At 40.3% G+C, this 25491-nt stretch overlaps 2 protein-coding genes across 2 annotated transcripts in view; both read right to left on the bottom strand.

Moving 5' to 3' along the window:
- LOC139444844 (slowpoke-binding protein-like) overlaps nucleotides 1-4530 on the bottom strand; it is a 33952-nt gene extending 29422 nt beyond the window's left edge. Inside the window, exon 1 of the mRNA XM_071225823.1 lies at nucleotides 4398-4530. Coding sequence (XP_071081924.1) covers nucleotides 4398-4436 — 39 coding nt within the window. The 5' untranslated portion in view covers nucleotides 4437-4530. The remainder of the gene's footprint in view (nucleotides 1-4397) is intronic.
- A 6911-nt stretch (nucleotides 4531-11441) lies between these two features.
- On the bottom strand, nucleotides 11442-12635 carry LOC139445417 (uncharacterized). Its single transcript, XM_071226558.1, has 2 exons — nucleotides 12462-12635; nucleotides 11442-12428 (listed from the first exon to the last, which is right to left on the bottom strand). Exons 1-2 carry the CDS (start codon nucleotides 12633-12635, stop codon nucleotides 11442-11444), a joined length of 1161 nt encoding a protein of 386 aa, XP_071082659.1.
- Between the last annotated feature and the right edge of the window lie 12856 nt (nucleotides 12636-25491).

Here is a 25491-nt window from a genome sequence, read left to right on the forward strand (position 1 = left end):
GATAGATATATGAGTAACCTTATTTGTCCAAACACTGTAAACATACTTTGAGACATATTAAAAAGGTGAAACTTGGCAAAACTGATCATCAAGGTTGAAATTAAAGTGTCAAATGTTCTTAAAGTGAAACACAACACTAGTCTCTGAGTAAATGGCATCACAAGTCAGTATCTCGTGTGTCCGCCATGTGCATTAATGACTGCCATGCAACGTCGATACATGGAATGGATGAGGTGGTTGATGAAGGCCATAGGCGTTTGAGTCCACACTCTGAGGAACGCCTGACACAATTCAGCTGCAATTGTCGGCCTTGATCGGACGTCATTCTGCCGTCTTTAAATCTCGTCCCACAGGTGCTTAATGTGATTTAAATCGGGACTGAGGACAGGCCTCTGCATGGTTCTGATGTCATTCTGCTGGAGGAAGTCTCTTGTTGCTCTCGCAGTGTGGGCACGGGCGGTATCATGCTGAAACTCGTGGTTGTGGCGACATGCCAAATGAGGTAAGGCGTGTGGTCTCAAGACTTGATCAATGTTCCGTGCTGCTGTGACACCATTGCCTCTCCCTGGACCGATGTTCTGGAAGACCACAGGGCCGACCCTCTGTGCACGACCAATTCCACCCCACGCCATGATGTTTGGACCATCCCACGAGTCTCTTTCAACAACACAAGCATCCGAATAACGTTCCCCACGGCATCACCAGACTATCTCTCTGCCATCTGCTGTTGCCAACAGCTCTCATCTGAGAAGAGGACTCTTCCTCCACTGCTGGTGGCGCCAATGCTGGTGATGTGTTTCCCACTGAAGACGATCCTGGCGATGACGTCAGAATAGGCCCTCAGTGTGGCCTGTAACAGTGGAGGTGTCTGCTCGTCAGTCGTCGACGCACAGTCCCCGACGCACAGTCCCCATGGTCTGTCGAGCAGTTTCTGCAGCAGTAACAAAGCAACCTTGAAGATGCTGTCGCACAATCTGATGATCCTGATGTCGGGTGGTGACCCTGGGTCTTCCACTACGTGGTCAGTCATCTGTAGTGTTGGTGGTCTGGTACCGTTGCTGGAGCCTGTATATGGTACTTACGTGGACTTGAAATGCATGTTGTCCAGCTTGCAATCGTCCAAGGGCTTGGTGTTGCTGATTTCTTGTCAATCTTGGCATGTGGTAGCAATTCAATAACGAATTAATGTTATCCAATCTGGGTGGATTTTTATGGGGCAAGAAATGGGGGAACGCATGTGCATTTCAATTTCATGGAACACGCGTGCATTGGGTTACCATGGCCGTTGCCGTGATGCGTTTGGGCGATCGGTTTTATTGTCACCTGCTTTGTTTTTTTATCATCAAATTTCATTTTTCCAGACAAGGTAATGTTAAATGTTAGAAACTTTGACAAACATTACCCAGATATTTAAATGACAACTTTTCATGCAATGTAACTTTGGGGTGATGTTTCTTTTGCGGTTCAGTATATGTTTCATATTTTAATACCATATTCAATCTCATTAAAATCAGATCTAAGTGCTCGCTACCATTAAACAGATTTAAGGACATCCCATTATGGGTCACGCCAGAACGACCTTTTTGCGAACTTTGACCGACGACTGAAACAACTAACAAGAAGTCAACATCAACCAATTAGAAAGCAGCTTTCTCATGGTTTACGGCATTTGCTTCAACCCGGCGACTTCCATTTCACGCTTGAATAATATATTGACACAGTTCTCAATTAAAATTGTGAAAACTGAACAAACGAACGTTCCAGAATATCTAATATATGGTTGCGATTGTATGGCAGGGCTTCCCATGTACTGTGCAATGCTGTTCAAATGTTTATCCCACAGAAGCGAGAGACAGACGATAATTTTGACGGAATCAGTCGTACGGGCCGTAGCTGTCGTTCGGAATACCCCATGTTAACATTTTCAAGGTTGCATGATTAGAAAACACATTCAGACTGTCATTTTCATGATCTGGTAAACAATGCTTTGATTGGTCGAGGGAAAGGTTTTTCTGACATGACCCGTAATGGGATGTCCTCAGATCTTTGTTTAGCAATAGCGAGAACTAAGATCTGATTTTAATGCGATTGATACCATATTATACCAAAAACACTATTTTATGAATCACTGACTTCGCGCCGTAAATGTGATGTCAGTATATTATCGCATTAGAAAACGAACTAGCATGCATAGCCAATCAGTGCTTATATATATTTTGCCATCTATCATAATTTTATATATCATATATAATATGGACATTCAATTGTCACCTGTCAGCCTGGTAGGATGGCCGACAGTTACTAAAACCTTTCTGCATTATGTTTTTTTGTTACAGGCAAACAGAAGCCTGACCCTGCGTAAGATGTTTCACAGAGGTGGCATGTTGACCTCATACGGCCACGGAAAGAATCACCAAAGGATTCAAGTAAATCATTCAAAGTGGCCAGGCTGCATTCCATTAAAAAACAAGGAGTCATTTGAAGTCAAAACTTGAAGTTCAAGAACATGTTGGATCATAGAGGTAAATGGTATAAAGTCTGACATGCAGATATCTCAAACAGAGAACAGGTTCAAGTTAATTACTCCCATCACAAATTGTGGAGGACTTCCACATCACAAGGCCAATGACCGGGAAGGTGAAGAAAAGAACAAAAAAAGAACCATCAGACAACGTATTGGGAAATATATCAACCAGGTACTTGGACAAGTGATATGGATTATTTATTTCATACACACTGATACAACAGTATCCTAATTGTAGTCCCAAGTTGATATGACACATGTCAAATCATATGGGTACCCAGTGTGGAAATAGAATATGATAACAAAGTCAGGGAGGTAACATGCCTATGCAGTTATGAATTGATGATAAAGCTGTAGAGGTAACATGCCTACGCTGTTATGCAATGTCGACAAGGATGTAAAGGGAACATGCCTACGATTATTTGAAGATGTTAACACATGACAAGATGCCTATGCTGTTTCAAGGAATGAGAGCTCAAGTCCAGAGATGCCTTGCAGTCTCCAGTAGTGAGACAGATATGTCTCTACCTCAAGTTGCTGAGTATATTGAGGACAGTCAAAAAACTAATGATGAATTCACCCATGACAGAGGACAGAGGGTCAATTTCTCACGTAGCCTCCAAATAAGACCTCCAAATTGGTCATGGATTGCAGATGATTGGCCAATTATATTTTATATCTTGTACATGAATGTTTGTTTCTCGCAGTCACATAGTGAATGATACTTACCTAATGTTGAGAGGAATCTATCCAGAAGGATTCTGGAATATTATGGTGGAATCTGATGACTGAACATATTTTGTTTGATGTTTTGGAGATCCCAACTGAGCATTACATAATGTTTCAAATAAAGAGTCGCCCAATGACTCATCATTACAGGAAGACTACTAGAAATCACATGTCACCAAGATACAGCAGAGATAACAAGAGCCTGTGTTAGGAGTTCCACTGTTATTATGAATTATTGCTTGATGACAACCATGAACTTGATAACCATGATTAAGAAGTTCAGGTACATTTACTAAACACTGCTAAAAACATTTTTCAGAAAGCATTTTCCGTTTTCTGAAACTTATTACAGCCTAGGGCTATGTAGGTTCCTTGCACTCCATTGCCTGTTGTGGGGGTCAGGGTCAGTGAGTGTCTTGAGTGATTGGTGATTGTGTTACATTGTGCCCTGAGGGCTGGGATCTTTGCTCATGCTTTCAGTCACTAGTTTGCCTGGACCAGATTTGGTTACTTACAGGCCGCCGTGATGTAGCTGGAATATTGCGACGTTGAACAACATTCACTCACTTACTGTTTTCTTAGTCTTATTACACCTTAAAAGCCATGGCATATTTCTTGGAAGCTGTCATCAGCTGAAAATGGTTGTTCAGTTCAATGTCTTCTCTCGTTAACATTTAAAGATCAAAAAGTATTTTGGGCAACAATATTTTCACAAAAATTAAGAAACTTAACGATGACAAACATTGCATTTTCACCTGTCAAAAATGAGCTTTCCGTTATTCTTCGCATGATTGACAGTTTGTTGCTCACTCGCAAAGATTTACAAGACAATAAATACATATTAACTTTTGAGTGGAATGACAGCTAACAAAGGATTTTCATGCAAAAATTCGATGAATCTGATGAAAGTTAAAAGACTTGCATGACAAATGGCTACATCAAAATGTGATTCCTTTCTACCTGAACAACGCCACTAACGGAGCAGCACATCGCGTTACGCATTTTACGTGATGTCATGTGTCATTACATAACCCAACTTCGTGGGCCATTGATCACCGTGAATGGCAGGACAGCCAAAGATTGCGACCTGTTAGGCGTTACGTAATATCCTGGTGCTTGTAGCGACTGCGGGGTTCCTACTCACATATAGGTGTTCGTCGAGCCACGGCAGAATGTCTACCATCTTGACTGGTTATCCTCGTCCACAGAAGTTGTAAAAACTATGTCCTTCTCCCGCATGACAGGCTCCGCGACCTCAAAACGCCATCACGTGTGTCGCCATCTTGTTTGTTAACCTCGTGACCTGTCACGTGATTGACAATTAAGGTGACGAGTGATCACGTGAAGCACTCATATAATATAACTTCGCGGTTTGTCCTTGCATGTAGCCTCGTTGTTGTATAAACCCCTTTGTGCTTCTATTTCAAATATTTATCGTTATATAATTAACAAAAAAGGAATTTATGTTCATTTCGGTATTGAAGTATAGGCATGTGCTTATGTATCGAGGCCAGGCTGACATAAGTCGTCCTACATTCCGTGTCGGTAACGTCAGGGTTATTTGCATAACCAGAGTGAGTGATTATGGTTTTTAGCAATATTCCAGTAATACCACGGCGGGGGGCACCAGAGATGGGCTTGTAGGGAATCGAACCCGAGCGAACTATTTAACCACTATATAGGCTACCCGACCGCCCCATAAAACACATTAAGTTTGATATGAGATAGTGATAAGAGATCTAAGTGGAAGTTAGAAACTCCAAAAGAAAAATCTCAATAAATGATCGATCTATGAAGTGAATGAAACATCTGTATTTGTATGTATCTTATTACGTCATGGACAACGTCTGCTCGTGGGTTTCACCGAAGTGGTAAACGTCTGAGACCTGCATCACTTCGGGTTTTCGTCCAACATTAAGCCTGGAATACTGTTAAAAGCGGCGTTAAACCCAACTCACTCACTTAATGGACAATTTCACACACACACACACACACACACACACACACACACACACACACACACACACACACGATGTGTATAATATTCATTGCATTTCAAGTGCATGACCTTTCTATGTTCTGTGGGTCAAATTACCAATACGGCCGATATATATATATATATATATATATATATATATATATATATATATATATAGTGCTCAATGCATGACGCAGCCTGAATGATAGGCGCTATTGACAACCGGCGATATCGTGACAAGGCAAGTTGGTGATGCGGTGATGACATCCATGTGATGTTCAGTTCCAACACATCATGTGCTATGACTAGCATTCATTTAAAGCTAGTAACAAGATACCTGGTTTGTAGAGCTGCTACAGATTGAAATAATATAGTGAGTAAAAATGAGATAGCTTCCTTCATTTATGAGGATGGAGTGTGACCTTTTATTTCATCGCCATAATCACCTATTATTCTAGCTATTTCACGACGACTGTTAATCAAACCACGGCTTCATCAAAAGATAATGTTTTATCATTATTGTAACCGGGTTTTCTTGGCTTTATCCATTATATATAATATTGTTGTAGACCTTATGTGTAATCCTTAGTTGCAAGAGATTACAGTCCACGGGGTTGTGAGAAAATTCAGTTTATTCAGCAAGGCATATAGAAGACACTCCTGAAACAATTTAAAATCACAATATATCACGTGTTTCAGAATAAATGTACAATAACACATTAAATGTAAAGTATCGATCTGCTTCTTCATAACTCATTACATCGTTACAGCAGATACAAAAATATATTTCTGCCTCGATAACTTATCAGTGCAGATGTACCTTCATATACAAAAGACAATATCATTACACATTATTAAACGCATAACTGAGGAAATCATTAAATCATCATCTAATCATATTATGCATAATGAATGCACAACATGAACATATTATATAGATAAACTATATACAAAACATACCCTGTGTGTGACACGAGAGTGTAACATGCCTTCTGCCAGTCGTCTCATTCGACAGTCACATGAAACTAAATACAGATACAATATTAATTATAATATTGTAAATAACATATATAATCACGGCATATACATGCATCACTGAAATACAACTTCAGTCATTCATTCATACAACTATCAATAAATACATGCATACATCTAGAGAGATATGTACAAAGTCTAGAAATACACCAGATTTACTAAATAATAGCAAATATGCATCAAATACCAAAAATACACAAAATACCAAATAACCAATGCATTGAAATATAAAATATATGTAAAGATAAGCAATACTCATGAATCAGACCCTAATCTCATCACACTCACCTCATTCACTCAACCTATCGTTTGTTTATGTTTACAAGTTATTTAAAACCTATTTTATTATTTATTACTTGATTTATACTAATGATTGAAATTATAATGTTTAGATTGATACAGATTAATTATGATTACTAACCTTGATAACTTGATACTCAATCCATTGCTGTGCAGTGCAGGTGGGTGTGTGCAGCATAAGATTAGCAATGGCAGGTGAGAAAGGGATTTGAATTGAAAGGTATACTAATTGGGTAGCAACAGGTAAACCTAATGACGAGCAAACAATAGAATAAAACACCCTTGGAAGTAAAATAGACTGGACCATTGACCTTTGACCCAGTAGAAAGTTATCAGTAGCAAATACTGATAAGGACACAACTAATGATAGATAGAAACCAGGAAATGACACAACCCTCTGTTGAATCAACAAGCTGAAATAGAAAAGACATGATACCTTATCTACACTAAAAATACATACATATTTACAAGCTGCAGAATTAACACCTACTACATACTTCCTCCCCTCGGCAAAATGATGTCCTCATCATTTGTCATGACCGGAAATAAGGGACAAAAGCATACTCTTGGCTGTGACGTCATTTACTACTCCTGTACCTATCAGTGAAAGCAGATAATCAGCTCGACTTCTCCAGTCCTCTGGAGCATCAGTGATAGCAGACATTACGTAATCTCCAGATTGCATCCACTGAGGCTTTCTCCGTTCCCGGGTAGAGCGTCTAGGAGCTGGTACTGGTCTAGGAGCTACCTGGGGAACTGAGTTGTCACATCCTCTAATCGGTTCTAGATCCTGGTCTTGAACTGCAGGAGTGACATCCTCTGGTACAGAAGCTGTGTCTGAGGTTGCAGATTCTGATGACTGATCCTCAGCCTGATCCACATCGGACTCTTGATCCTGTTCCTGAACAGAATCTGCAGGCTCTTCCACATCCTGATCACTTGAAGTAGAAACTCTATCTTCATCTACTCTAACCTCAGTTGGCCTATCAACTTCTCTAGAAGTTGACACTGACGGCTGTGATGTAGTGGAAACAACTATGAAGTCAATATCCTCATCTTCATCAGAATCTGGGTCTTGTCCTTGGATTCTCCTTGATCTTCTAGGAACTACCGTTTGTCTAGGAACACTAGTTCTGGGAGCAGGCTTAGGGGGTGTGACGTCTTGACGTGGAAGAGAACTCACAGGAAGTAACAAATTTCTATGCAGGGTCCTGGTGCGTCCTTGTCCATTTTCCTTCCTGACAGTGTAGACAGGTACATCAGGGTTAGGCTGATGGATCACAACATAAATGTCACCTTCCCATTTGTCCTGGATCTTATGTCGTCCTTCAAAAGCCACAACTCGTACTAACACCCTATCGCCAACATCCAGAACTGCAGCTCTCACACGTTTGTCGTAGAAATCCTTCTGCTGACTACGAGATTGATCTGCCTTTTGGGATGCTAACTTGTAGGCCTGGTCCAACCTTTCCTTCAAGGATTTTGTATACTGTAAGGTTGTTCTTGGCTTGCTTGGCTCTATGTCAAGACCAAAAGCAACATCGACTGGAAGCCTTGGGTGTCGGCCAAACATAAGATAAAAAGGTGAGTACCCAGTAGACTCATGCCTTGTGCTGTTGTAGGCGTGCACTAATGGCCCAACACGTGTCTTCCAGTCTTTCTTTGCTTCAGGATCTAAAGTACCGAGCATGTTACACAAAGTCCTATTAAATCGTTCGCACATCCCATTACCCATAGGGTGGTATGGGGTAGTGGACGATTTCTCAATGTGCAAAAGGTGGCACAACTCAGTCATGAGGTTTCCAACAAAGTTGGCACCCTTGTCGGAATGTATTCTCTGTGGAAGACCATAATGTACAACAAAATGGTTGAAGAATAGTTCAGCTGTTGTTCTTGCTGAGGTATTCCGACATGAATAGGCCTGCGCATACCTGGTAAAGTGGTCGGTGACCACTAACACATACTGGTGACCTCCTTTGGATGCCTCGATAGTCAAAAAGTCCATGCATATCAGCTCTAGGGGCTGTGTGGTCACGATGTTAACTAGTGGTGCTTTGTCAGTGGTCGCCTTCCTCTTTAAGCATCTGTCACAAGACTCTAGGTGTTTCTGAACATCCTGTGCCATGCCTGGCCAATAGAATCTCTCTCTTAAAAGAGATAAAGTGCGGTCTCTGCCAGGATGTCCCGAGTCATCATGCAAACTACGGAGTGCAGCAAGTCTACATCTTGAAGGCAAAACTAGCTGTCCCTGAGTACCATCTGCTGTCACAGTAACTTTGAGGAGAACACCCTCAATAAGCTTGTAATGATTGTAGTTCTTGAGCAGACCAGTCATAACAGGATTATCTCTGTACATCTTGCGGTCCAATCTCTGTCCTGATTCAAGAGAATCAATAATGTCTAACAAGTCTGGGTCTCTACGCTGAGTCTTACTCCATTCCTTGGCATTGGTTCGACATTGTTCCTCAACAACAGAAACATCATCCTGGGACATGCTATCGACAGACAAACAGATGGTCTCGACCAAGCTGGACACCTGCACTTTCCCACAGATGGCGTGAACAACTTCACTTCTGACTTCTTCACAAACTGGCAATCTTGACAAGGAATCTGCATCCGCATTAGACTTTCCAGGTCTGTACTTGATGGTGAAGTTGTACATGGATAAAGCAGCCAACCACCTGTGTCCCGTGGCATCTAACTTTGCAGTAGTTAACACATACGTAAGTGGGTTGTTGTCTGTAAAGACTAAAAACTCGTTTCCATATAAGTAGTCATGGAACTTTTCGGTCACACTCCACTTGAGGCACAAAAATTCCAATTTGTGAGCTGAATAGTTCTGTTCTGAGCGTGTGAGTCCTCTACTGGCGTAGGCTATAACTCTAGATACCCCATCTTGCTCCTGGTATATAACAGCTCCTAATCCCTGAGCACTGGCATCTGTGTGGAGCTCGAAGGGCTTAGAAAAGTCTGGATATCCTAGAACTGGAGGACTTGACAGACAGGACTTCAACTTGTCAAAAGAATCCTGCTGTGCTTCTTTCCACTGCCAGTCAATTGGAGGTACATGCTTCCGTGACTTGCTCTTCCTCTGTGGTGTGGAGGGCATCAAGACCGACAAAGGACGTGCAATCCTGGAAAAGTTCTGTACAAATTTCCTGTAATACCCTGCGAAACCCAGGAAACGACGAACATCCTCAGCGTTCTTGGGAACAGGCCAGTTCTTGATCTTGTCGATCTTGTCTGGGTCTGCTTCAATTCCCTCAGCTGACACTATATATCCCACATACCTGACCTTCCGTTTGAAAAACTTGCATTTCTTAGTAGCAAGTTTGAGGCCACACTCCTGGAGACGCTGGAAGACTAGTCTGAGGCGTTCTACATGCTCCTCATAGGTCTTTGAGAATATAATTAAGTCATCCAGGTAGATGAGACAAATACGGAGATGCAGGCCTTCCAAACACTTCTCCATGAGGCGCTGATAGGTGGCGGGAGCATTGGACAGACCGAAAGGCATTCGGTTATACTCGTAGAACCCAAGTGGGCCTACAGTAAATGCTGTGCGCTGTTTGTGTTCTTCCTCAAGCTCCACCTGGTAGTATCCACTCTTCATGTCCAGCACTGAGTAAAATTTCATCCCACCAAGGCTGTCAAGAAGCTCTTCTATACGGGGTAATGCATAACTGTCCTTTATTGTCCTCTGATTTAACTGGCGGTAATCAACACAAAGTCGTAAACGACCATCCTTGCGCTTAACCAGAACAATGTTTGATGCCCAAGGGCTGTGTGAGGGCCTTATCACTCCAGCAGACAATAGGTCATTCAAGTGTTGCTTTACATCTTCAAACATTCCAGGAGGAATACGACGATGTCGTTGTTTGAAAGGCGTGTCGTCTACGAGGTCTATCCTATGTCGGACACGTGATGAGTGACCAAGATCATCTTCACTTTTGGAGAATATATTACTGTAGCGCTGAATAACTCCAAGTCCTTGATCTATCTCATCTTCTGTAAGTCCATCACGGTCAAACTCTATCTGGGCAAGCAAAGTATCAGGATCTGAAGGCATAGTTGGTGTCATTCCTTCTATGGAGACGGGCTGAAGCTCACATAATAGATCCTTAGGACGTACAACAGCTGTTCGAGTGGTAACATTGGACACAAGTACATCAATGTCATATGGCATGGTGTGATCATAGGTCAATAGAGTAGGTGCAACATCAAGATCCCTGTGTAACACTGAGTCTTGAGTAGCTTGTATAAGGGCACATACTTGACGGTATGGTACGCTATGGCATAGTTGTCCCTTAATAGTGACATGAGAGTTGGGTGGAATCATCACTCTGCTTGTCTCTGATGACTTCAAGTAGCCAAGTACTCCTCCATTCCTCGATAGTTCCTTATCTTGAACAACCATACTCCGAAATGTCAAATACCAAGGAGTAAACAAGTCTGCACATTGAAGAAAACGAACACCATAAGCAGACTTACACTCACCCAACAAATGTGAAAGTACATTTGTGCCAAGTAAAATAGGTACCTTATGGTTGTACTTAGTATCAGGTACAACAAGAAGCAAACAAGAAGTGACACAATCACCAAGACCACAACCATCGGAACTGACTCCAACCTCAACAAAACCTATGTAAGGCAAAGAATCACCACCAGCATGTTCGATATTCAACATGCAACCCAAAGGCTCAATTGGTAAATGATTCAAGAAGGAATCATAAAAAGACTGAGACACAAGAGACACTGTCGCTCCAGTGTCAAGTAAAGCTCTGGTTGTGACACCCTCAACTTGTAGCTTGACCTCATTAGAATGACCCACAAGCTTTTCCATGACATGTCGTCCTCTGGGGCGTAGATCTTGACCTAGGAGTGCCCCCTGCCCATAGGCCTGTTGGAGTTTAAAGGTCTCCGGCGATGATCCTGTCGGACACGACAACCATATGAAAGATGACCAGGATAACCACAATTCCAACAAACAGGGAGTGGTCGTTGCTGTGTACTCTCTTGAGATGGAGGAATATCTGATCCAGAAGCACTCTCAGACTGATTCACTGACGCTGATGTGTCCTGTGTGGAACCATAAGCACCTCGATATCCTGATCTACCACGACCTCTAGCCCTAACATCTGGTTGCCCTGACTGAAGCTGATTGATCTGTGTCGTCATTTGAGTTTGATGATCCTTTATGCCAGTAATCTCCGACTTCATTTGCTTCAACATATCTTTAAGTTCAGAATAGTGGTCAGGCTCTGTTGTCTTCTCAGAAGACGCTTGCTTCACTATGGCTTGCTTCCCTTTATGTTGAGGAACAGTCCCACGATGCAAGTCGAACTCCAACTCTCTTAGGCATAGACGAAGGTCATCAAAACTCTTGAGAGACTCATATTTGTAGCCTGCTAGTCCCTTAAGAGTAGGATTCAAGCCATCCCACAACCTTGACCTCAACATCTCATCTTGCTCGGCATGGGATATAGACTTCTGACAAACCAGCTGGTAGAGTAATCTCTCAAGCCGACAGCTCCAACCAGTAACATCTTCACCATCCTTTTGAGTGGCACTGTAAAACTCGGACATGAGTACAGAAATTCTCCGAAGTGTCCCAAAAGCACTCTTCAACTTGGATAGGATGTCTGTTATTGAAGCTTTGTGACCAAGCTTCATTGCTGAAAGAGCAGCTTCACCCTTGAGGGATTTCCGTATGGCTTGTAGAATCACCTCATTGCTGTGTGTTTTGGCCTCAATCAAGCAGTCGACCTCATATCGCCAAAGGTCATATTCACTATCCTTGCCTGGCTCCCCACTAAACACTGTAAGTTTAGGGAAGTTGTGATATGCGTGAGTACTGACAGTCTTCTGTTGTGTAGTACTACTAGTCGGAGCAACATCATCCACTGAAGCACTAGCTCCAAGATCAACTTCCTGTTTAATTATAACTTCCTGTTCTGAGACAGAAGTGATCCAGTCTTTGAAATCCTCCGCTGTATCAGCTTTAGGTTTCAATCCTGCCTTCTCAAAGGCAACAATCATCTTTTCCATTTCCTCTTTGCTGAGTTCCATTTTGTAGATTTACCAGTGAAATTACGAAGACAAACTCCTGTGTGAGAATGTAGCACAAAGTAGAAATGCACAAACAAACAAAAAAATATGTTGAATGGTGAACAGCACAAACAACGGAGTTTGTGGTAGAAGTAAAGGGTAATAGACTAACAGCACAAACTAACTGTTTGTGTGCGAGGGAATATGTGGCAAGCTTACATGCTTGTAAGTGAGTGAAACATACACTAATACCACGTGGCAACTAATGACTAAGTACTAAACTAAGAATGAAACCTTAATTGAGTACTCAAACTAAACTAAGTAAGTACTTACATCTAAACTAAGTAAACTAAACTAAACTACCTGAAGTGCACATCACTAAACCAATTGAGATTAGGTAATAAACACAATTAAATTCAGAGAAGATTGCAAAAGAATAACACAAACACCCAAGTTTTATATTGTATTCAATGTAAAAACACGGAATGCACCATCAAATTTCGACAGCTCTGCCCGAAAATATCACGTCAAGCCGATGCAACACTGCGTGACAACAACGCGTCAACACGAGCACACAACATACGACCAGGGAAATGCGAGAAACACGACAAAAAATAAACAGAACACCTTATGACCTGATGCAAAATATAAACAAAACACAGAATACAAGAACCAAAAGCACAAAAGCCTAACTAAATGTCGACGAGGGGATTTGGGATGTTATTAAATTAATTAGTATAGCGCAGCAGCAATAAAGTGCAATGTGCAATTACTGAATTAAATAATATACTAAATTAAGTAAGCTTGTTTAAAAGATGATACTAAGTTTTTACTAAGTTTTGATGAAGCAAAATTTAGAAGTAAATTTAATCAAATTTATACACACTCAGACAAATCAAATTCTTCAACTGACTAAAAAACAACTAATTAGCGCATCAAAACTAAATGTAAAAAACACTATAAACAGAGCACAATTAAATATTCATAATTGCTGGTGTTTAAACAAGGATAAATGTATGCATATGAATATGTCACACAAATGTAAATATCAAAACATAAATCTTATACAGAATATAAATGCAGAAGTAATGATAGAAATGAACACAACACTGGAAGTAAACAACACAGTGTGGTTAGTCTGTGCCTTTATGGCGACATGATCTGAATGCCTTTATGGTGAAAGTCTAGTTATACAAAGTATACTATTCTTGGAGATATCTTCAATTCATCTGATGGAAGTAGATATGGACTCCGTCATAGTGGATGGAAAACCGAATCACTGTATCACAAGTCAATCACTTATCCAGTAATTGATAAATGAAAATCAAATCAATTATAGAAACTGCTATCAAATTGATATATCAGTTTGTCTCTATGAAGCACATCACAAAAATATACCTAGCAGCACATCATCAAGTCTATGTCGGTCACTGTTGAGACGCTGGAACACCGCTGAATTCCTCACTGGGGGCTCCAATGTTGTAGACCTTATGTGTAATCCTTAGTTGCAAGAGATTACAGTCCACGGGGTTGTGAGAAAATTCAGTTTACAATAAACATGGTCACCAATTCTCACACACCATCTTCACGGCTACCACAAGCATGGCTGACCCTGAGACCACATCACGGGCAAAGAACACAAAACATTTCACCACTGCGGCAATTTACTTGATAAGTTATCATGATGATAAATGGTTTGTACAGACTGGTGACACAAGGCAGCTAGATATCACTTGCCCAGGTGTCGGGAATACTATTTACAAAAGATTACCAAAAACGGCATGTTATGAAGTGATTGATTGGTTAGGGCATCACAAATCCTATTGGCTTATCACAGTCCCATGCAAAAAAACAAGATGTTAGAGATATCTATGCGCTTACATAGCTAAAAGGGCTACCTACAGGTGCACTGTACACCTTGACTGCAATCAGTGCAGGTGGGTGTGTGCAGCATAAGATTAGCAATGGCAGGTGAGAAAGGGATTTGAATTGAAAGGTATACTAATTGGGTAGCAACAGGTAAACCTAATGACGAGCAAACAATAGAATAAAACACCCTTGGAAGTAAAATAGACTGGACCATTGACCTTTGACCCAGTAGAAAGTTATCAGTAGCAAATACTGATAAGGACACAACTAATGATAGATAGAAACCAGGAAATGACACAACCCTCTGTTGAATCAACAAGCTGAAATAGAAAAGACATGATACCTTATCTACACTAAAAATACATACATATTTACAAGCTGCAGAATTAACACCTACTACAATATATACATACAGACGACACCAAGACGGCTACGGGGTGTGAGACCTAGTTTATTTATGAATAATCACGATGGGCACCCTGTAATTAAGAAACCCCAGATAATATAATATAAGCATATTAAAACGTAATATATATCATATAATCATCAAAGCAATTATTTCTGTTACATTACTTACAACTATAAGCACTATTAGATGATGTGATAGAAATTACTTACAGTACATATTAAGTAAAATGGTTACACATACCCTATGTGTGGCACAAGGGTGTGAAACGTGAGGCCCTTCAAATGTCACCGTTCACGATATGTCCTGCAGAAGAAAGAGCAGGAATAAATACTTAGAGTGACTAAATACAATGAAATGAATAACAAAATGCATACTTTGTGCACTTCCATTATTGTAGAAATAACTTAGCATGTATACAAGTTAAGATTAAAATACACTATTGCTTAGGTTAAAGTTCAGCCTCTAAAACATTCATTCAAAACATCAACATTAATAGAAATATATGATTCAATGTAAATATGATAATTACTTATAAATACTTATTTATAATGCCAAATATTTGATTACCATTTAATCCTATTTGGAAGTCAAGATAAATTATAAACTAACTTTTGTGGTGATCTACGAATACTCCCAATGCAGTGCATAGTGAAGGTGGCAATATGGAGTTAGTCAGAGCAAGAAGGCAAAGTTTGAATTTGGCCAATCACAGGATATATAGCTTGGGATGTGATTGATAGAGTAGAAGGCTGGACAAAGAATGTAGTTGAGCTTGGGTTGTGATTGATCCCTGAGGGCTGGACTTAGAATGATGGGATACAAACACACCTCTGTTGAATATAGTTCAACAGAAACAAAACTTGAAATACATTTATTTACCAAAAAACTAAAATTTAGGTATATTAATGGCCTTCCGGTCTGCCGTCGTTTAGCTGCAATATTGCTGAGTACGGCGTTAAATAAAAACAAACAAACCCAAAGCGATCGCAAAGCTACGACTGTCGTCAGCATATATGCAAAAGAATGGGAGTTACGATAACCTTGGCGATACGATCGCCTTGTGGGAAGGGTCCCTGAACCCTGAATCATCAGACGCCATGTTGGAATACTTCTTCCCCGTAATCCCCTCGGGTCAGATATAAGACTTTATTTAATTAATTATAGAGGGCTGTAAACACAACGTCACAAAGCGTCACATTCTATACAGTCACCTTTCATCCCTGCCGGGGATTTCTGAGGCACATTATATAAGACTGATGTATCACCCATGGGTGTAGTGAGTTTATATAACGTGAACAGTCTTCTTTGTGTGCACCGGTTTGGCGTTATGAAACATAAAGTGCAGATAAATGCGCGACACGGATAACGAAAGCCTTCAAATACCATCTGAAGGACCAGCTTTTCACTGTTCAGGAGGATTCAACTGCCCTGGATGCGGTATTAATTAGAGGGATATAATGTCTTTATTACATACTCGGTTCATATCATATTCATATCTCTGTTCATATATATATATTGTACATACACGCACGCATGCACGCACGCACGCACACACACACACACACACGCACGCTCGCACATACACATTAGGTCTTTTATTTGATTTGAACATTTGCAGTCACGTACATCAAGACTTTTGGGCATCTCCTTGGACCAGCACGGGCTGCCAGTCAAGATCCCGGTTAGAATAGGTCTTCAGCAAACCATGCTTGCCGTAAGAGGCGAGTATGCGTGTCGTAAGATGCGACTATTGGGATTGGGTGGTCAGGCTCGCTGACATGGTTGATGCATGTCATCGTATCCCAATTGCGACAATCGATGCTCATAATGTCAATCACTGGATTGTCTGGTCCAGAATCGATTCTTTACAGACCGCCATCATAAAGCTAAAACAATTACTGAGTGCGGCGTTAAAAAAACAACAACAACAGATTATGAAGTGACATATATAGATTATTTCAGATTAGAATGTTAAAAAGACATATGATACTAATTCAGGACAAAAATAAAATAAAATATCGTTCGAAAGAGTATCACCAACTACATATTAAAAGCAATATTAGGGCAACCTTAAAATCTGAATTGCCGAAAATACAACAAATGATCTCAATTTGATATTCAAAGGAAATGGGGATTCACCAGAACAGGATAACATACAAATGTTCAATTATGTACATATTTATGTACGTAATACACAGAGATTTATGTGAACTATTTTTCTCTCACTGTTCACTTATCTTTCCTTCTGTTCTGTGCATGTTTAGTACCATCTGTAACTCAGTTGTGTAAATATCTGGGAGAACGTGTCCTAAGTTGGAGAACTTATACCCAATCCCATTCACTTTTTGTGAATAAAATACTGTCACGTAAATAAAACTGTCACGTATCTATCAACTGCTAAAACAGAGAAGTTTAGCGTCACAGGATACGTTATATAACATACTTCAGTTTGAAAGAGAAAGAGTGTGAAGTTGAGCAAAGTGATACACGGATGGTGTAATTTACGTTTCCGATACTCGTCACAAAACTCGAGTAGCCATTTCCGCCACTTCCTAGTCTCTCTGCTGCAACTTGAAGAACGCCCATCACTTGTCAGCAGGCAGCAATTGTTCTCTCTTGCAAACTGAGTCAATCTTATCTATCCACACCCAATCCATCTTCCCGAGGCAAGGGAGTTAACTGACTATAAAAGTCGAGTTTCCTCATGGAAACTGGTAGTATGGTATGGCATGGTATTGAGGTTTTAGGGCAACTTGGACCATTGCACCCAACACATCAAATGACTTTAAACAAGAGCAAAGAGAGTAAAGGAAATGAGAAGATTAACCAATCTGCTTCATGTTTGTTTGTTTGTTGTTTAACGCCGCACTCGAGCTATATGACGGCGGCCTGTAAATAATCGAGTCTGGACCAGACAATCCAGTGATTGACATCATGAGCTTCGATCAACCCAATTGAGCTGACCCGATTCCGCTAGTCGCCCCTTTCAAAGAGCATAGTCGCCTTTTACGGCAAGCATGGGTTACTGGAGACCTATTCGGACCCGGATATTCACGGGTAGTCTGCTTCATGATATAGCTTATATTTTAAAACCCCAAATAATCACTATTTCATTTCTGAAATGTAAGAACTCTTTCTATAAAAAAAGCAGGTCCGACAAACGGAAAAACCGTTGAAATGGTTTAAAAGTCAATTCAAATCTATGTATATATTAGATTTTTATATATCAAAAGTGTAATTAGAGTGAGTGAGTGAGTTGGGTTTAACGCCGCTTTTAACAGCATTCCAGTTAAATCACCGCGTGTCAGCTTAATGTGGGAGGAAAGCCCGAAGTGATGCAGGTCTCAGACGTTTGCCACTTTGGTGAAACACACGAGCACGGGTATGGTGCTAACAAACCTAGAAACATAATCGGAGCGAACCGGGATTCGAACCCACAATCATAGGTTTCTGGCGTGCTCAAGGGACGCAACTCTGCACAACGAATCGCGGCGCCTAGGGACGACTGGGTCACCCGTGCCCCTGTAATTAGAGAAATTGGCTTTCTTTCTCAAGTACTGCACTTCCTAGATTTAGTCTCATATGACTGTGGCCTGGACGTTCAGTCGTGGAGACTGGTCTTGTATGTAGTCAGTTAATTTGAACTCTCTTGACTCGGGAAGATCCAACCAGTTACAGTAATAGTGTCCCAGAATGGAGTTACAATAAACAAAAACTTCACAATTAATAAATGATTAATACCAGCTGATAAAGGCAAATTCACCACTAACTTCAACTTTTGGTAACGTATGAATCTCTTGTTTAAGACGAGTCGAATAGATGATAGATGCACAACATATTCAACGCCACATAAATCGTCCAGCTGAATTCATCACATAACACGAGACTTGGGTCACTGACTGGGCTATTTCGGCACATTCAACCCGCCCGTCAGTGGTAGTGTTTTATCCAAATGTATGACACTGGTGATTTTGATTTTGAAATTGGTCTTTCTTGGTGAAGCTCCATCAATGCTTTAAATCTTAGAACACATATTTTTGAAGTAGTGCAGTATTGTTTTAAAGTTTATTAAACATGTTTTCTTTCGAACCTTTATCAAGAATTGTCTTTACTGTTTAAGTGTATCAAGTGCGACAGGTTTGTTTGTTAGTTTGCACTCCAGCTATATGACAGTTGTCTGTAAATAATCGAGTATGGGCCACACAATCCAGTGATTGGGCATCAATCTACGCAATTGGGATACGATGACATACATTAACCCAGTAAGGCAACGGGGGAATAATTTTACTTCCCCAAACCACACCTCAACTTCACCCTAAGGTCATCTATTACCCAACCCTTCCTTCCTAATGTGATCCTCAATCTAACATTAAGTTTATCTGTCAAGCAGGAAACATTTATTGCCTAGTTTGATACTCCAACATTGTTCCATGTACAAGTGCTTAGAGCGTTCCAGCTCACATAACAGATCACTGATTTATAATGTAATATATAACTCTGCCTTGACCAACTCCTTGTTACCTGGGCATGTTAATGATTTGTTTGTTTGTTTGTTTGTTTTTTAACGCCGCACTCAGCAATAATTCAGCGTATGACGGCAGTCTGTAAATAATCGTGTCTGGGCCAGACAATCCAGTGATTGTGCATCAATCTACGCAAATGTACGGAAGCCTTTTAGGGCCATTTGGTTTTTTTAAAAAAATTCGATACTATCTTGAAATTTCAAGAAACTAAGTTGAAATTTCAAGATAATATTTTTACATTTCAACTTAGTTTCTTGAAATATCAAGATAGTATCGAAAACAATATAAAAACCACATGACCCTAAAAGGCTTCCGTACAAATGGGATACGATGACATACGTTAACCTAGTAAGGCAAGGGTAGGGGGTGAGGGTAGAGGTAGGGGGTGGGGGTGTAATTTTACTTGTTTTAGAGTTACTCAACAGACAGGTATGATGTATTGACCTCTGTACCAGTGTTTGCAGAGTTTGTCTGTATCTTAACAATTTATTAGAAACTTGTAAGTATCTTAATATGTGTCACGTGTTTCCTTCGCTGGTGTGTACGTGACATCAAGTGTACGTCATTTGTTAGAATGAGTGAAAAACAAATGTCACGGTTTGAAGCGTTGTCCATTTCACGCAGGGGTTCGCCAGCCTTGTCACGTGGTGTCATGGTTACGGGTTCATTATTGGGGCTCATTGCACGAGTTTTTAATGCGCGTTACTTCCAGATTCAGTAAATGGAAACAAGTGGCGTGTATTCAACAACAACGATGTATGTCAAGTTAATGCAAACAAGCTTTTAAGAATTAATTTAATTACATTATCGTAAAATGTAAGCACACACATGTACATTGCTGTACATAGCTATTTAGGCGCTATAAAACGAACGTTTTTTTTGAAAATTAAGGTTTGTAATGTGCAATATTAAATACAAGGCTACCCATGATAAAACGCTTTCTACGTGCTTTCTTGTCCTGTGGTGATTTTAAGGAACTCAAAATAACGATATTGTAAATACAGAATTATACACTAAAGAAACTACATACCCATGTTTGATTGATGAAACAAATGAAACAAAAGAAATGGTTATTCGATGGTGATGTACAGTAAACTACGGTTATAACAAACTCAAAGGGACTACTTATTTTAGTTCGTTATAACCGTAGTTCGTTATAAGCATATATACAGCATAACTAAAGCAAATAGTTGGGACCAAAAAGTAAGTTCGTTATATCCGTCAGTTTGTTATAAGCGTGTTCGTTTTAACCGTAGTCTGCTGTATTTGATACAGGATTAGATGTAAAAGTCTTGAACAATTCGGATGCCATCAGCAGTGGAAACAAGCCTGTTACGTTTCAACATTGGTCTTGAAGTTTCTGGGGAAATGATTTTTACAGCGTGAGGAAATTATTTTGAGAGAAATTAGGAAGAAATGGTAAAATAATTAAGATGTAAAAAATTAACCCTGAAAATATGTGTTGAACCACACTACCAACCACACAAATACACCAAACTTAATGTCACTTTAAAAGGAAATGAGCTTACAGTATTGTCCAAACGCAAAGGTCAAAATATCTAAAACATCGGAACGTATGTGTTGAACTAACTACACTTGTACCAGTTTGAGTTAGATACAGTTTGAGCAAAATGACCAAATGATGGTCACAAAGACCTTCACAAATCTTGCCTCGGCCGCATTGATCCTCTTGAACAAATTCAGGTGCAGTCATTGTTGGAAACACCCCGGGGTTGTGGATTGGGGATACAGTCGAGTGCTTCACTGGGTCCAGAACTCACGATCCGTGATGTTAATATAATTACAACTACATAATACAACGTCAATAGGCGGCATCCAGTCTGCCTACTCGCTGTCCCAATATCAAGTACCTGGCTCCTACAAAGCATGAGTTACAATACTCCCTGTGGGTAATCACGTTCAATACCTGTATGGCCAGTTGAAGTAACCCGCATCTCATCCACGTCAAACTTCAGTGGTCATCCAGGCATTCTCCATCCTTAATGATTGGCTAGTGACCCGCATATGACGCGGCATCCTCTTAAAACCCTTTACATGCCAAATCTTCATTTAGCTGCCCCATGCACAACCACTGCTTCTCCCCCGGTTACTTTAAAGTGGATCGGCCTTATTATGTCCCAAAGCTTCTATTGTTCTACACAAGTAATAACAGGGCTTATATGAAGACAACCCATGCTTGCCGTAAAAGGCGACTAACGGGATCGGGTGGTCAGTCTCGCTGACTTAGTTGATACATGTCATATCGTATCCTATAATCGCGTGGGTAGATGTTCATGATGCCAATCACTGGATTGTCTGGCCCAGGCACTATTTACGGACTGCGGCGTTAAACAACAAACAAACATAATTGATTCAGTGGTTTCTGAGATCATGTTTACAGTGAGAGGAAATGCATTTTCAGAGAATTTAAGAGCTTGGTCCAAACTGCAAATGTCAAATGAAGGGCAAAATTTCAAATATCTAAAAAAGACGGGACACATGTGTTAACCTTACCACTGCTCACTATTTATTCCTCTTAATGGAAGCTAACGGCACATTTTGACATTTGTTTACAAGACGTGAAAAATACCTACTAAATATTTATAAAATGGATTGAAGAGAGAGGATTTATGACAGTTTACTCTTAACATTGTTTTAGTGGGGCATAGCATGATAACGGTACATTTTGTAGATTTTGAGCACACGTACCGCTTTTATAAAGAAATTAAAGTTAAGATGTATTCTTTTGGTTTGTGATACATTTTGGCTATACGTCTCATGAATATATTTTGTAGGCAACTGTTTAGATACAGGTAAACTAGTCGGGAGAGATATTCAACCTCAATACTTATAACCCTAGTTACAACATTCACACAATCTATCACTGTGTGGTATATCAACACATCTTCCAGTTTCAACCTACACTTGATGTGAAAAAGTCGAAATTGTTCAAAGGCCACTAAAAATATTGACATACAGTTGGAGGTATATCTGTTCCAAAAGTAACCTTTAAACAATGGAAATTATAATGTTTTAGTACCGTTTTAAAACATAGTATGCCAATTCTGTTCCTATATGTAAATTTCTGATAAAACTTTTTTGAAATGCGAATGTATTGCATTCTCTGATTCCCCTGGGCTCGCATTCCGGTAACCTACACGGAAAACATATTTTCAACCCCGGGATCTTTTCCCATGGTGTCATATTTCGCGGGAACAAGCATGTGAAGTTTCTGCTTTATCAGTTCGGTGGTTTCTGAGACGTTTACGCAGGACACACAGAAGATGGCATAATGCATTCCTGGTTAGAATATGCTTGTCGTCAGAGGCAGTTCGGTGGATCCATTAGTCCGGCTCATTGATTGCCGCACTCCGACGGCGTTGATCGTTGCTTACAATATCATTCACTGGTTTATCTGGTCCAGACTCGATTATTACAGGCCGTTGTCATAAAGCTTGAATATTGGAGTTAAACAATAATAATACTTTCGAGGCAGCTCTATCCACTAGACCACGGAGGAAAAACATTTTACTAGTTTCTGTTTTGATGAAAATTGAGCTGTTGAGAATCCGAGGCATCTCTGTGGTACATATTCTCTCACCAAACTCCATAAGTATGGTAGAGCTGACGCTTTAATATACCCAGCGTCATTATTGAGAGGTCACCAGATTATAAAAGTTAAAGTATTAAAAAAAAAAAACGTGGCATTTTTAACTTCTAAGACTGCACATCTGGAATGAACCATGTTATCATTTTGACTGTTACGTGTCATTCATTGCACATTCGTGGGCTAAACCACTGGTTGCGTTCAGGCGTCATCTTCCTGAGGCAAGGGAGTTAACTAAGTCCAGTTACCACCCTTGCCGAACTGGGCTCAGGCGTAGCGCCCTCCCCTTCCCATCACTTTCTATCTTTCACTTTTCCTTGTTTTAAACAATCGTCCATCTTTCCGTGAATAAACAATGCCTTTTAGAAAGTGTTCAAATGTAACAAATGTTATCATTAGTGATAAAACTTTTCTTAGTCAAGTACCAAATTTAGTACTTTTGGGGGTTGAGTCCAATCGGGGATTTCAATCCACCCTCTCAGAATGAGGTACCTTATCACCAAGCACACAGTCAGTGACTTTAACCCACTCAGTCACCCATCGAGGCATCCACAAAATGGAAGTCCGAAAAATCCTGAATCCTGGATGGGACTCAACCAAACAAAGTACTAGAATTTGTACTTTACTAAGAAAGTGTTATCCATAATATCACATTTGTCCATTTTTCCGGTTTCACGACAGTATCCAGTCAGTATGACATAGGCATGAAAAACATCTTACAACTGTTAATCCCATTGTCAACATACTCAGACCTGTTGTGTCCTCCCAAAACTTCTACATGCCAAAACTTCTACAGCTTAAAACAACAAAGTTTATGGTCCACTGCACCACTAATCTCCTGGCTATTACCTGTTGGGCATTGATTGGAACAGTCCCATTAATTAAGTGTACAACATACAACAAAACAAAACAATTTGAAGACAATATACTCATATAGCACTGGTACAAATAAATAGTACACACACTTTTTGCACCTTACTAGTTTAATGTAAGCACTGGTATAAATAAATAGTGCACACACTAATTTAATGTCACAACTGGCCTCACTCTGACACATACAGCACTAAAATTACTATATTTCAAGTCTCTTTACCAAGTTTGAGAAGATGACCAACAGCATCAAGGAACTCGATAGGGGTTTTCTGTCCTTGAGTCAACATGTCCTTAGGACGTCTCAGGCGATTTTCAGTCTCCCTGTAAAGTCGCTTTCTGCTGAGTGGGGCGGCACCAAAGTCTAACTTTGCGATTTGTGTCCTGTCTGCCCACTCAATCTTCTTAATCACTTCTACAAATCTGTTCTGTTAAGGCGATGGTGAAATCCCTCAAGATTGTTGTTGGTGCGAGGGCTGGCTGTCTGGTGGTGATTTCACAGAGGTATTGGAAACCGAGCATCTTTTTATGCCGTCTTTTTATTATAGTCTTCTTTATCTCCAAATAAGTTGTTCTCCTCAGGTACATCTGTAACTATTTAATCTTCCCAAAGTACCCTTCCTTGCTTTTCTAAAACAACATCGTAAAGAAGCTAATGAGTCTTCTTAATTACAGGAGGGCTATACCATTATAACAATAGGTAAACTCAATCAGCCATGACAACTCTCTGTAGATGTTTTGGCATGTAGAAGTTTTGGCATGTAGAAGTTTTGGCATGTAGGAGTTTGGGGAGTGAACCGACCTGTTGACCATGTTGGGATATGTTTTAGTTTGACACCCTACATACCTATAGGTGACTCTTCAATAACGATGCTAAGTCTACACTGATAAAAGATAATCAGCATCTTGTATTACACTGTTGCTGTAACTGCTAACCAGTGGAGGTGAATCAATAGGTGCGACTGTGTCTGCCAGAGACCATTGGTAGAGACCATCAGTATATGGTCTGTGTTTACATTCTGTACTTAATATCCTGTTGTATATTTCCGAGAACACAATTAAAGTAGTGAGGTGAGGTGAAATGGGGTTTAACGTCACGTCCAAGATTATTGCACTTATAGAGAGACGTGCATGCATGTGTGTGTGTGTGGCTGCTTGTACTAGTCCAGACTGATGCCAATTTATAGTGTTATCCCACCGAGACACCATGCCACAGTTTAACAATGAATACCCCACTCAGACACAGTATACTCACTCCAAGCCGACCAGTCCTTGTTTTATCCACTTAATGCCGATTGCCAGACAGGGTTACAACAAGTCTTTTGGTATGACGCAGCCCTGGATTGAACCCCGGACCTTCCTTTCTCCAGGCGGACGCTCTACCAACAGACCATTGAGGCGGTCCTATTACAGAAGTCATTTGGAATAACACCATTGATCTTACTAAGTGATGTGTTGCATCAGAAGTCAAGATGTGGTGCACAGTAGCGATGTTACTCAAATGATAGTAACATATATGTTTTTCACACAGCTTCAATTGAAAGCGAATCCTCATGCAATTCTGGACGGTTCAGTGTAGCACTGAAAGATGTATGGGAG

The sequence above is a fragment of the Haliotis cracherodii genome, unplaced genomic scaffold, assembly GCF_022045235.1.
Source record: "Haliotis cracherodii isolate W230 unplaced genomic scaffold, xgHalCrac1.p SCAF_6, whole genome shotgun sequence".
NCBI classification, from domain to species: domain Eukaryota; kingdom Metazoa; phylum Mollusca; class Gastropoda; order Lepetellida; family Haliotidae; genus Haliotis; species Haliotis cracherodii.

Coding starts and splice junctions, on each gene's coding strand:
- LOC139445417 (XM_071226558.1), bottom strand. CDS start 12,635: ATGGAACTCAGCAAAGAGGAAATGGAAAAGATGATTGTTGCCTTTGAG. Junction 12,429..12,461: donor CTAGTGCTTCAGTGGATGAT/GTTGCTCCGACT, acceptor ACACAACAGAAG/ACTGTCAGTACTCACGCATA.